The sequence below is a fragment of the Podarcis cretensis genome (assembly GCF_951804945.1).
Source record: "Podarcis cretensis genome assembly, chromosome: 11".
Classification (NCBI taxonomy): domain Eukaryota; kingdom Metazoa; phylum Chordata; class Lepidosauria; order Squamata; family Lacertidae; genus Podarcis; species Podarcis cretensis.
Window position 1 is genome coordinate 2,657,129 of NC_137180.1, and position 12,289 is coordinate 2,669,417.

Below are 12,289 nucleotides of genomic sequence, written 5' to 3' on the forward strand. Positions count from 1 at the left end.
TTCATGGTTCTGTGGTTGTTTTGGTCAGGGTGTTTCCATCCAATGTTTATCCCTAGCTGTCAAGCAGCACTTTTCCAGTCATGGCTTATTGTTCTGTGACATAAAACTACACACCTAGGACTGCTTTCCTGGGAGCAAACCCACTGAATTCAATGGCACTTGCTTCTGAGCAAATGCCTATAGGTTCGCAATGTAACGCATTGTAATGCCTTTGTACACCCCAGACCTAGAGGATTTAAAGTCGACTTCTTCCTGGGCATTTCCATATCTGCCTGCTCCACCCCTCCCCCAACAAGATGCCGGTGCTGCTTTTAAGCACTTCACCATAGACAGAAATTAAATTGGTGCAGCTTTCCTCTTTGCTACCTGGCCATGTCGAGAAAAACCGCAAGGAAAAATAATCATTCCTCTGCCTTTTCCCCCCAAAGGCTGGCTGCATCTACCCCTTGAGAAATTATCAAATAACTAGCAATTACTTGAAATTAAGACTGGTTGAAAGTTCTAACAGGAATTCTTTTGGTGATTTTATTTTAAAAGCTGTTTTTGTGTGTTTTCCAGATCCTGGGTCATCACAGCCCCAGCAGTCCTAGTAGCCAGCAGTTGCCACTTTTCCTTTCTTTTTCTTTCCCATGAGCCCCTGGGGTGAATGCAAGAAGCTTTGCCCTCACTCTCACTGGCTTCATGGAGTCCTAGTATCCACTGTAGGGACTCATGGGAAACATGAACTTCCACTGGCAGTTCCAGAACCATGTTTTCCCAGTGGTATTGTCTGCTGCTGTTTTTACTTCCTTTAATTCCCACTTCAGTGCTCCCTTTCCCTCTGCCCATTTTTGCAGAACGAGAATTTGGGTGGATAAATTGATGGAGGGGTGGGATACATTTCACGAAAAGCCTAGTAGGTAAGTTTACAAGTAAGAACAAGAAGAAGTTGAACATGGCCTCTGGACCCCAAAAGAGCAACTGAATGTTGGAGTGTGACCCTTCCAGCAACCCCATCCAAAGTATGTTCTATAACTACTCTAAGATCACCAGAAACCAAACCAACACTACATTCACATCATAATTATGAGCATCAGTCATTGGTTTGTTTACCTTCATTTAATCCAAAAGTGACACAGGACACTGATTCAGGACTTCCTCTGCCTCTCTGGGATCAGAAGATAGAACATCACCAAGTCATTTTGTTATCCTGCAAAGGAGGGTGCAACAAAAATGCTGATTCTTCAAGCAAAAAGAAGACACACAGTGCATGGAAAGGATTCAGATATAGCCCATGCAGCTGTGTGAATAAAGAGACCCAGTGGACAATTCTGAAAGACTGGGCAGAGAATACAAAATCCAATAAACCTTTATAACATTTTCTATACATGATTAGCTCCTGATTGTCACATGTGTGAAGCTTTCCTGCAATATAATTGGATAACAGAACATGGGGACAACTCATGTATACATTTTCAGAGTCATGGCACCTCTGAATTATGGCACCCAGGTATCAGAGACATGTACTGCGCATGCAGTTACTGAGGATGTGAGCATAGGTGCATGCAGTGGTGTGCTGTGCTGTCTTGACATTTGCCCCAGGTTATGGCATTCACCTGGGTCCCAGGTCATGATATCCAGGTATTAATTTCCTATAGATGTTAAACAGCATAGGAGGCAAGTTGCATCCTCGTGGCAGCATCCTTGTGGCAACCTTACCAAAAACTGCAGCAATCTCCTACCACCATCTCCTCAGCCCATCTTCCCTGGAAGGACTGAAGTTAGAACAAAATGGTCCCACCAAGCCACACTCCGGCTAGGACATTTCCAATGAAGAGAACTGCTCCCCTTCTCCACCTCCTGATGAAGATCATCCATGGCAGTTCCTGTTCAAGAACTAGACAGGCAACCAGATTGGAAAGCACCTAAAAAACCAATTTCATCCAATAAACTCAGAAGTTGGGTGACACACACTATATACTTAAGCAACTTGCCCGCATACTGCAAATTTGCAATGTTCAGATCAGGCAGGTCAAGTGCTAGTCTGTTTAAGACTTTCAGGAGTGTCAGAACCACACCTTCCCTTAATATTTGTAATATCTGCTCCTCAGTGCCCTGGTTGCTTTCCAGCAGTCCAATAAGGGCAAGAAGCATCAATAATGTGCTTGGAAGTTTTCCTCTCTCCAGATATCTTGTTTACATCTTCAGATTATGCAATCCGAAGAGTAGACAAAGAGAGCCCACACCATGGCCACACCACAATGCTCTTGAATTTGAGAACCCTGGATTCCACCCCCTTTTTATATTTTTCTGAAATGGCCAAGATTATCAAAATGCTGATAAACTGAAAAAACTGCTCTGGTGTTCATGAGCTTTTGTGCAGTCCTTTTTCAAAGTGTAGTTTGGGCTCAGAGATGTGGAATGTGATCTTTGGCTAAATGGGTTGTTTGTCCCTTTCCACATCTTATGATGGATCCTGCTGAGTTGCTGCTTTTCTTCCTTCAAGCATATCTCAAATGTTTTGAGCAAACACTAACATGTTCAGTCTTAGGCTGGCCTGAATTCTAAATTGACAAAAGGTGTATCTCTTTGCTTTGGCAGGACCCATGGGCAAATTCAGCACATCAGATTAATCAGATTAATAATATAGAACAGGCGTTGGTTTCAATAGAGGAGAAAAGAATGTAGGCTGAATTGCCCTTTGGATGGAAATGAGGAATCTGTATTTGTTTGTAGGTATTAATTCCTATTGCTAAATTAGCTCTTTCAACACCTGAAATACTTCCTGATCCCCACCCCCTTTGTGCTCCCAATATACATCATTGCCCAATGCATCTGAGGTGGTTATCTAGTATACAAAGCCCTTAACGACTTGGGATCAGTTTACCTATGAGACTGCCTTAACTCACATGTGCCCACTTGACTGCTTTGATTGGCAGAATTGGCACTATTACAGGTGGCACATAGTTGCTGTTTTGCCTTTGCAAGAACTCAGATGTAAACAGGTCCCAGGTTGTTAGGGCTTTAGATACTAACAGTAGCACCCAGGGGAAGGGGGTGGTGGTCTGCCCTGGGTGTCATCCTGAGGGTGTGTGTGACAAAATCCCCCTGGACGCAATCACTGCCTCGCCGGATCACCCCACCCCTGGGTGCACAGCATGTGCGCCTCTCTGGGTGCCCGAGCGGCTAGTTCCGCCACTGGTAGCACCTTGAACTTGGCTGGTAGCAGGATCTGCTGTCAGCAATCATGCTGCAACATTCTGCACTAAATGTAGCTTTGGGATCGAGCACAAAGGAAGCTGCACATAGAGCATTGGAGTAAAATCCATGAAGTGATGATGAATTTAAGATTCTTTGGGGGTCGGGAATGAGAAACAGAGATAAACTGACATCAGCAGAGACAGGGCCTTCTCCATGGTGATGCTCTGGCCCCAGTTTTCTTTTCACAGGCAGGTTTGTCTGGTGCTGAGCTTGCTATATCTTCAGTGCCAAATGAAAACCTTTCTTGTTTCTCAGGCCATTTATTTTGCATTCCTATATTCACTTTTATGGGAGTGAGTCCCATTGAATTCAGCCGGGCTTAGTTCAGAGTAGAACATTTGCTATGTTTTAATTATTTATTTATGGCATTGGGTAATTGGGACAGATTAGAGATTATCTTGGTTTACTGCCTGCTTGGCTGCCCAGCAGTCTCCCTGCCTGAGCTGGGGGACCTGGTCTTAGCGGCGATGTTAAGGACTCCCATAATGTTGGTTCTTGGGAACATCAATATCCATGCCAAGGTGGGTGGCTCAGGACTTCATGGCTGCCATGACAACAGGGCTGTCCCAACATGTCACTGGTCCGACACATATGGCTGGTCACACTGGATTTTGTCTTTTTGACTGGGCCAGAAGAGAGTGATCTGTAAGTGGGGGATATTGACACCAGCCCCTTGTCATGGTCAGACCACTTCCTGTTGAGCTTTAGGCTTTCAACACCCTTTCCCCTCTGCAGAGGTGGGGGACCTATTAGTATGAATGATGGATGCAAGTGGTTTCCAGTCAACTCTGGGAGTTTTCCCCACTGATATGGCAGGCACTCCCGTTGAAGCCCTGCTTGATCAGTGGAACAGCTGTTGACACAATCACCCCGAGTCCCCTCTCCTGCTTCATGGAGTCCGTCTGACCACGTGGTATCCTCTCAAACTTAAGTGAAGAATCAAGCTGAGATACAGCTTGAATGCAAGTGGAGGAAAACTCCAGCCGAATGGCAGTGGCAGTGAAGGCAGCAAAAAAGCATACTTTGCTACCTCCATGGCATCCTCCCTATGCCACCTGGCAGAGCTTTTCTGGGTAGTGCAGGGACTTTTGTGGATTGGCTAAAAGAGGTGGTAGGACTGAGGGTAGTTTGCTCTGACTTGCTTGCCAAGCATTTGGAGGGTAAAATCACCTTGTCTCTGCTGTAACAGCATTTGAATCTCAAGAGATGTCCCGAGCACGGTGGCCAGTTCTGTGTCGTCAGATGAATTTCAGTTGCTGTGATTTGATGATGTGGACAAGGCACTTGGATTGAAATGAAATGAAATGAAGTTTATTACGGTCCCAGACCAGATTCATATACTGTACTAAACAAACATGAAACACAATAGAATTAAGTTTGAATTTACAATAGAATATAGCAATAAACAATACGAATATGACAGCCATTAGAAATGTGGTTTAGGTCTTAGTCTCTAAAATATTATCTAGGGTTTGCATCTGAGGCCTTAGTCTTTGTAATGCACAGCTTGTTCCCTGAGTTTTATGGCAGCCACACAAAATTTGGCCACCCTTAGCATGATCTCTGGATCCTTATAATCTATCAGGGATTTTAAGCATTGAGGTTCAGACCCACTTGGAATTTTCTGTATAACTGGGGTGATGAAGACCAAGCGTATATCCTGTTAAAAACAACATTGTAGCAAGACATGAGAGACACTTGGATTGCTTTGGGAAACTATCTGCATTCTGGACCCTTGCCCCTCTTGGCTGATAAAATCCAGCAGGGAGGAGACAGCTTTCTGAGATGGGCAGGTGGTCAGTGCTTCTTTATGAGAGGGGGTGGTTCCTGTTAGTTTGATAGATGCAGTGAAAAGACCACTGCTTAAGAAACAATCCCTAGATTCTGAGAGCTACCAGCCAGTTGCCAACCTTTTTTAAAAAAAACAAGGTTCTTGAGTGAGTGGTCACTGACCAGATCCAGGAGTTATTGGAGACTGATTTTTTAGATCCATTTCAGTTGGGGTTTTGGCCTGACTTTGGCACAAAAACTGCCTTGGTCACCTTATATGATGACCTCTGTTGGGAGGGGGGGCAATGTGTCCCTGTTAATCCTCCTTGACTTCTCAGCAGCTTTCAATACCTTTGATCACGATGTCCTCCTGGAAAGGTTATTAGAGTTGGAGGTGGGTGGCATGGCTATGCAGTGGTTCTGGTCCTACCTGGATGGTCATCTTCAGTGGCTGATGCTTGGGGTGTGTTTTTCGGCACCATGGGGCCTTCAGTGTGGGGTCTCTTCGGGTTCAATTCTATCCTCCATGAAGCCACTGAGTGAAGTCATTCAGAGTTTTAGAGTGTGGTTTCAGCTTTATGCGGAGAACACACAGCTCTAATTTTCCTTTACATCTATAGATTTGGCAGTGGATGTGCTGGATCAATGTCTTGTCCCAGTAATGGACTGGATGGGAGCCAACAAATTGAAGCTCAGTCCAGATAAGACTGAGGCCCTGTTAGTAGGTGGTTCCCTAGATCAGATGGATGGAAGATTGCCTGCTGCTGCTGGGGTTACTATCTCTGAAGGAGCAGATACATAGCTTAGGGGTACTTCTGGAATTTCTGCTATTGCTTGAGACTCAGGTGGCCTCAATGGCAGAGAGTGCCTTCCACCAGCTTTTTGCCTAACTTCTGTGGCCTGTGCTCTGGTAACCTCCAGGTTGGATCACTGCAAGGTGTTGTGTGTGGGGCTGCCTCCGAAGACAGTTAGAAAACTTCAGCTGGTGCAAAATTTGACAGCCAGGTTGCTCATCAAAATGAGATGGTTTGAGCATTCTGTATATCCCTGATGCTGCCCCGACTGCACTGGCTGCCAATTAGTTTCCAGTCCCAATTGAAAGTGCTGATGCTGACCTATAAATGCCTTAAGGACCACCTTTCCCCATTCAAACCCACCCAGACCCTGCACGTGTCATTTGAGGCTCTTCTTTATGTCCCCCATCCCAGAGAGGTCCAGCGGTTACAACACAAGAACAAGTCTTTTCTGTGGTGGCTCCTCATCTGTGGGTGCTGGTGCCATCTTTACATGTCTTTAAGTGCCAGGCGAAAACATTCCTCTTTACCTTCAGCCATTAAATAATCTATGGCCTGTTAAATGTGGGGCAGTATTTTTATGATTATTTTATTATTATGCTGTGTATTATGTCTTTATTGTTATGCTGCATAAATTATGTTCTTAATGTTGTACACCACTCTGGGATCTTTGGATAAATGTATATAAATGGAATATATAAAATATATTTGTAGATGGGCAGTATAGGTACCGGTATGTCTTATTACCAACTGAATTAGTTTAGTTTTCAAAACTCTGCATGTAAAAATTCTCAATGTCTTAATGACAAAGCATAACGTCTTATGGTGCAATGCCTTACATACCTCTGCCAAATAAGCCTCATTGTGTTTGATGGGCGTTACTCCCAGGGAATTGTACATAGATTGTGTGTGTAGGATACAGCTTTAGTTTGTAATGGAAACAGACAACTGAATGAATAACAGTAGAAAAGGATAGATTTTTAAAAGTTTACATCCAAAATGCCTCTCCACAGTAGTTATTATGAACAGAATCAAAGTTACAACATGTACCCGAAGATTGCTAATGATTTTTGCTCTTGATTACAAAGTCTCTATTAGATAGCCATATTTAAATACTTTTGCCAAGCTCTTAACAAAGAGATGACAGCTTATGATTCTATAACAGCACACTAAAGCAAATTGTGTAAATATGATATGTTCACAATTTTATTTCCCATAGCACTACAGATATATTCAAATATATTCAAATACGGGAGGGGGGGAATTAAAATTGATTTTTCATCAAAATTCAAAACTTGTTAAATAGATTCAGACATTAAGATTTCCCTTTCTTAGTTAAGCAGATTTAAGATTTTCTAAATGACTGTTAATTGCTAAACACATTTGTTTTTACAGATAGAAAGAAAACCCAAATTACATGAAAACATCTGCTACAAAATGTTCTGCTCTATAGCTGGCCTTGCAAGTCTGATTAGCATCTGATGTGGTCAAGTCCTCCTGTTCCCTGCAGTGACATTATGAATTCTTCTGTGGAATCTTGATGGTGACTGTCTTGACTTCTGTATACTCATGAAGGCCATATTCTCCACTTAAAGAGAGAGAGAGTGACCATCAGAATAGCAACAATATTTAATATATCTGTGATCTAGCATGTTCAATGTCCAAGAGCTGCAAATATCATCTGACAGTGTATTTTGATCAGATGTTACAGGAAGCTTGGATAGCCAGAGATGTCAGTCTCTGTGACAGCCTTTTTTATGATGACAGTCAGAGCCTGGGAAGCTTTGGCTTGGCAACTGAGTGGCTAGGAGTGGAATTTGAACGCTACGGTCAATGAGCTACTTTTGAAAGTTAAACCATGTGCCTCCTTCAGCTTACACTGGTTGGTTGAGGGGGTTTCAAATGAGAACTCGGCAGTGTCAATTGGTTGACTGACAAGGGGGTGTTTCAGTCAAGTCTGACAGAAGGCATTTCCTGTTTATGGAAGTGAAAGGACCAACATTCTAGTACAATTTCTATTCATTGCCATGAAGCTTCAAAAGAGTCTGACAAAGGGCGTATTTCTAGTGACTGTGTCCAAATTCTCTTAGACACAACAGCACTCAGCCATGGACTCTACAGAAATTATTGTCTTCCTCTGAGGCCTAATGCATGATCTGGGCTAGATAACATTTCAGAATAGAAATCAGCTTCTTCACCAAAGAAGGCTATTTGCTCACCAAGAAGGCACAGAGGCTTGCATTCTGTATGGATCTGTGCTATCAAATACCATTTTATGACATCTTTAAATGCAAGTTTGGGGTAGCTTCAGGCAATATTCTAGTGGCATTTGTTTTCCTGCTAGAATGGACTGTTTTGTAAAACTGAAATGAATTGTACATTCACATTTTTTCATTTCAGTTTTACAAAACAGTCCATTCCAGCAGGAAAACAAATGCCACTAGAATATCCAACAGGGCAAACTTCTGGATAGAAAATGTAATTAGCAATGTTGAAGAATTCCAATGAAAACAGAAGCAAAAGCTGCTGATGTTCACTTATTCACGCCATGCCCAGAATGGAAATCAGTCCAGCAAATACTGATCAGTCTTTGCTGTTGTTTCTCAGTCTCACAAATATATATATCCTTGATTATGGTTCCCACCCCCACCCCCATTTTAAATTGTGTTGAAATGAATAGCATGGAAGTAATTGCATCATTCATTATGTTAAATTGATAAATAATTATGTAAATTATATTAAATAGTGAACAGTGAGATGAATAACTTGGCATTTGGTGGAAAAGAAACCACTGCAAAACAGAAACAGCACAGGTTATTTCCTTCCTAACTGTAACTGATATGGACAGCATATCATAGGATGAGTTAATACAACCCCCAGTTTCTACACAGTGATGTTCCTTTCCTGTCTTCCCTGACTGGTTACTCGTTCTTATAAGCCAAAGCAGCGGAAATGCCAGGAGAGCAAAGACAGACTTCCTGGAAATAAGAATGTTGTAGTGGTGACATTTTGTGCAAATACGAACTTGCTCAGATAAAATCTCTGAAATCTGCATCTGAAACAAATCCCCACTGACTTTACTTACAGCTCTCGGCCATTTCCTGACATTTTGAATCCTCCGAAAGGAACCTGAGCAGCCACTGCACTATAGCAGTTCACCCTGAAGAAAAAGAGAAGATGGAGCAACTTAGTCATGGGCAGGAATTCTGCTAGGTCATAAGAGCTAGCTGAGTTTCTTTACAGAATCTTGCACTATGTGCATACTTTAAAAATCAGAATAAACATGAATTCCTCTCATGTCACAAAAATACAAATATGCCTTCAGAACTGCTGCAAGCTCTTCTGTATGTCTGCTACCTAACAGTAGAAATTGTTGAATTATTCAACCCAATTCATAGAAAATACAGAAATACAGTACTGTCTACATGTGGAGTAGCATGTTGTTCAGTGATTAGTATGGATAGTGAGCTTTCAGACTTAAATCCCTGCTCTGATAAGGATTCCTTGGGTTGTTTGCCTCTAAATTTTTGCAGTGTGTCAGCTTGAGCTGGTTTACCAGCTACACACTTTCCTGAAGAAGAATGGCCTTGTCACAATGATGCATGCCTTAGTCTACTACTCTAATGGACTGTAGGTGGGGATGCCTTTGAAAAATATTCAGAAAATGCAACAGTCTTAGTGATTCACCAGCTTAATTGGTTCCCAGGAAGTTCCTGCACAAAAATGAAAATGTTGGTATTAGCCTTTGAAGCGCTAAATGGTCTGCGTCACCAGACCCTAAAGAACACCTGCTCCCATTTGTGCCTACCTGTGTGCTGAGATCTTCCTCAAAGGCCCAACCTCATGTGCTCCCACCATTTGCAGCATGGCAGATGGTGATGTGAGTTAGCAGTGGCACAGAAGCAGAAGCTGTAGAACTGCATCCCTTGAGAAATGTTTTTCAAAATTGTGCCTAACTCATGATGCCATCCAATGGGCAGGGCTGTATTTTGTGCTGGCTGCACATGCCTGTTATTGGAACAGGATCCATCAGCTGATAAGCAGAGGTTAAACCTTGCTCAGTTCCACAGGAGTCCATGCAAACCCCTTCTTGATTCAGAACGGCATTTACACGGAAACTGCTGCTAAAACTAAGCCGTTTGCCTTGAATCTCTTGCTAAAATGGAGGAAATAACCAACTTTGGGACCTCAAAGCACCTTGCATCTGATGTCATTGGGATGTCAGATGATTGACAGGTGGGTGGCATATGATGCCAATTCTGATAAGGGTATGACCCCTGAAGCAAAAAAGATTCTTTGTTAAAACTACAGTCTAAAGATGTAGGAAGAGGTAGCAGACTTAATAGGTTCATGTCTCAAAGATGCTATTCAGGTTTGAGGTTACACAGCTTTTCTCTCTCTTCAGGTACTCTGTGTGCCTTCAGATCACAAATACCCATTAAATCATGCCGTAAGCCTTCTATGTAAGGTTAATTTGGGTAAAATAACAACACCAAGGGTACTTACCAGACTGTTCCAGCCTGAAGAGCAGCTGCAAATGTCAGAGCTTTGTCAATGTCTTTGGTAAACACTCCAGCGGCTAGACCATAATGAGTATTGTTTGCTCTTTTTATAACTTCATCAACAGTCTTGAACTTCATGATTTGCTGAACTGGCCCAAAAATCTGTTTGAAATCAAAAGAAGCAATCAACAATTAGCATGGCAAAAATCAATAGATACTTTCTTGCAAAGTATACTTTCCCTATTACATAGGTCTTAAAGTATTATTCTCATTAGTGATCAAATCAGTGCTCTTTGACACAGTGGTTACTTTATAATTTTAGACCCACATTTTCCCTATGAAACTTACCAACCTGCCTGCTCCTTCCCTATCACATTAATCTTCATAACTCCATTAAATGGAACGCAGAGATTCTCTATAGCATGGTTCATGGAGATTTCAGATTCAAATAAATGTAGGATCTCCTATTATAGCTATTGCCTTCAGAGGAGAACCAGAAATATGTTCAGCAGTTTGGAAAACAAGTCCTCCAAAGAAATATTGAATATTGGGTTGAATATGTTTAACCCAGAGAGAAGACTAAGAGAGGAAATGATAGCATTCTTCAAACATCCAAAGGTCTGTCACACCGAAGAAGTTTAACACCGGTTCTCTGCTGCCTGAGGATGCAGGACAAGATAATTTGCTGTATAATTCTGTCTACCCAGAACTATTGAATTCAGTGGGGCTGACTCCCAGGTAAATGGGATTAGGATTGTAGCCTTAGAACTTGTCTACTCAGAAGCAAAATGTGGATTTGCAGCTGTAGGATGTAAAGGCAACCACAAAGCATCCGCACCATCACAATGATGACACTGGACCTTTCCTTCATTAAGCATGGGTTGTTTCAATCCTTAAGGTAAAGGGACCCCTGACCATTAGGTCCAGTCACGACGACTTGGGTTGTGGCGCTCATCTCACTTTATTGGCCGAGGGAGCAGGCATACAGCTTCCGGGTCATGTGGCCAGCATGACTAAGCCGCTTCTGGCGAACCAGAGCAGCACACGGAAACGCCGTTTACCTTCCTGCCAGAGTGGTACCTATTTATCTACTTGCACTTTGAGGTGCTTTCGAACTGCTAGGTTGGCAGGAGCAGGGACTGAGCAACAGGAGCTCACCCTGTCGTGGGGATTCGAACCGTCAACCTTCTGATCGGCAAGCCCTAGGCTCTGTGGTTTAACCCACAGTGCCACCCGCGTCCCTAGTTTCAATCCTTAGAAAGTGTAAAATAGCCAAGGTTGAAAACACACACATACATTTAAACAGGGGAAAGTACGGGAGGACTTCGTGAGGATGCCCCTCGATTAAAGGGGAAATCTACTATTAGCAAGATTAAGCTAACAGTGAAAACAGTTTGAAAATGAAACCAATTGCCTTGTGTGTGCATGTGTGCTTTCCTTTGCTGGAGATTTTCAAGCTGAGGCCAGACAGCCATCTGTTGGGGGAGCTCCAGCTCTCAGTTTCCTGCGTTGCAGGGGATTGAACTAGATGACTTTTAGGATCCTTTCCAATTCTACAATTCTGTGATTCTGTGAAATAACCTACCATGCTCTCTCTGATCCTATGATTTACACAGTGGAGAAAGAAACCTGCAAACCTGAAACTTCTTTCACAATGTCTGCATGTAGAAGGAGGGGGTGGGGTGGGAAAGGAATAGTTGAACCGGGGATGGAGAATTCTATTTATACTTTATGTCACTTTCACACATTTTCACACTCTAATAAGTCTGCTCCATTTCTTCATTAGCCTGGGTCATTATTGGGAGGGGGGAACACCTCATATTTATACTTGGATTTTAAAGCATATTGTCTAAATACATCCTTGTGATGAGTGTGCAAGTAAATTGTTATTAAACTCCTTATTGTGTGCTTCTATTTAAAAATTAAGAACACATTTGTGTTTTCATCTCATAAATGTTTATTGGAGATTTGCTTATCTACAAG

The 12,289-nt window shown here is 42.5% G+C and overlaps 1 protein-coding gene across 1 annotated transcript in view; it reads right to left on the minus strand.

The window, feature by feature from the left end:
- Positions 1 to 6,777: 6,777 nt before the first annotated feature.
- Positions 6,778 to 12,289, minus strand: part of ALDH1A1 (aldehyde dehydrogenase 1 family member A1) — a 63,425-nt gene continuing 57,913 nt past the window's right edge. The window contains exons 12-14 of the mRNA XM_079996114.1: positions 10,311 to 10,468; positions 8,890 to 8,964; positions 6,778 to 7,392 (exon numbers count right to left, since the gene is read on the minus strand). Of these exons, the coding sequence (XP_079852240.1) occupies positions 7,320 to 7,392; positions 8,890 to 8,964; positions 10,311 to 10,468 (306 nt within the window). The 3' untranslated portion in view covers positions 6,778 to 7,319. The remainder of the gene's footprint in view (positions 7,393 to 8,889; positions 8,965 to 10,310; positions 10,469 to 12,289) is intronic.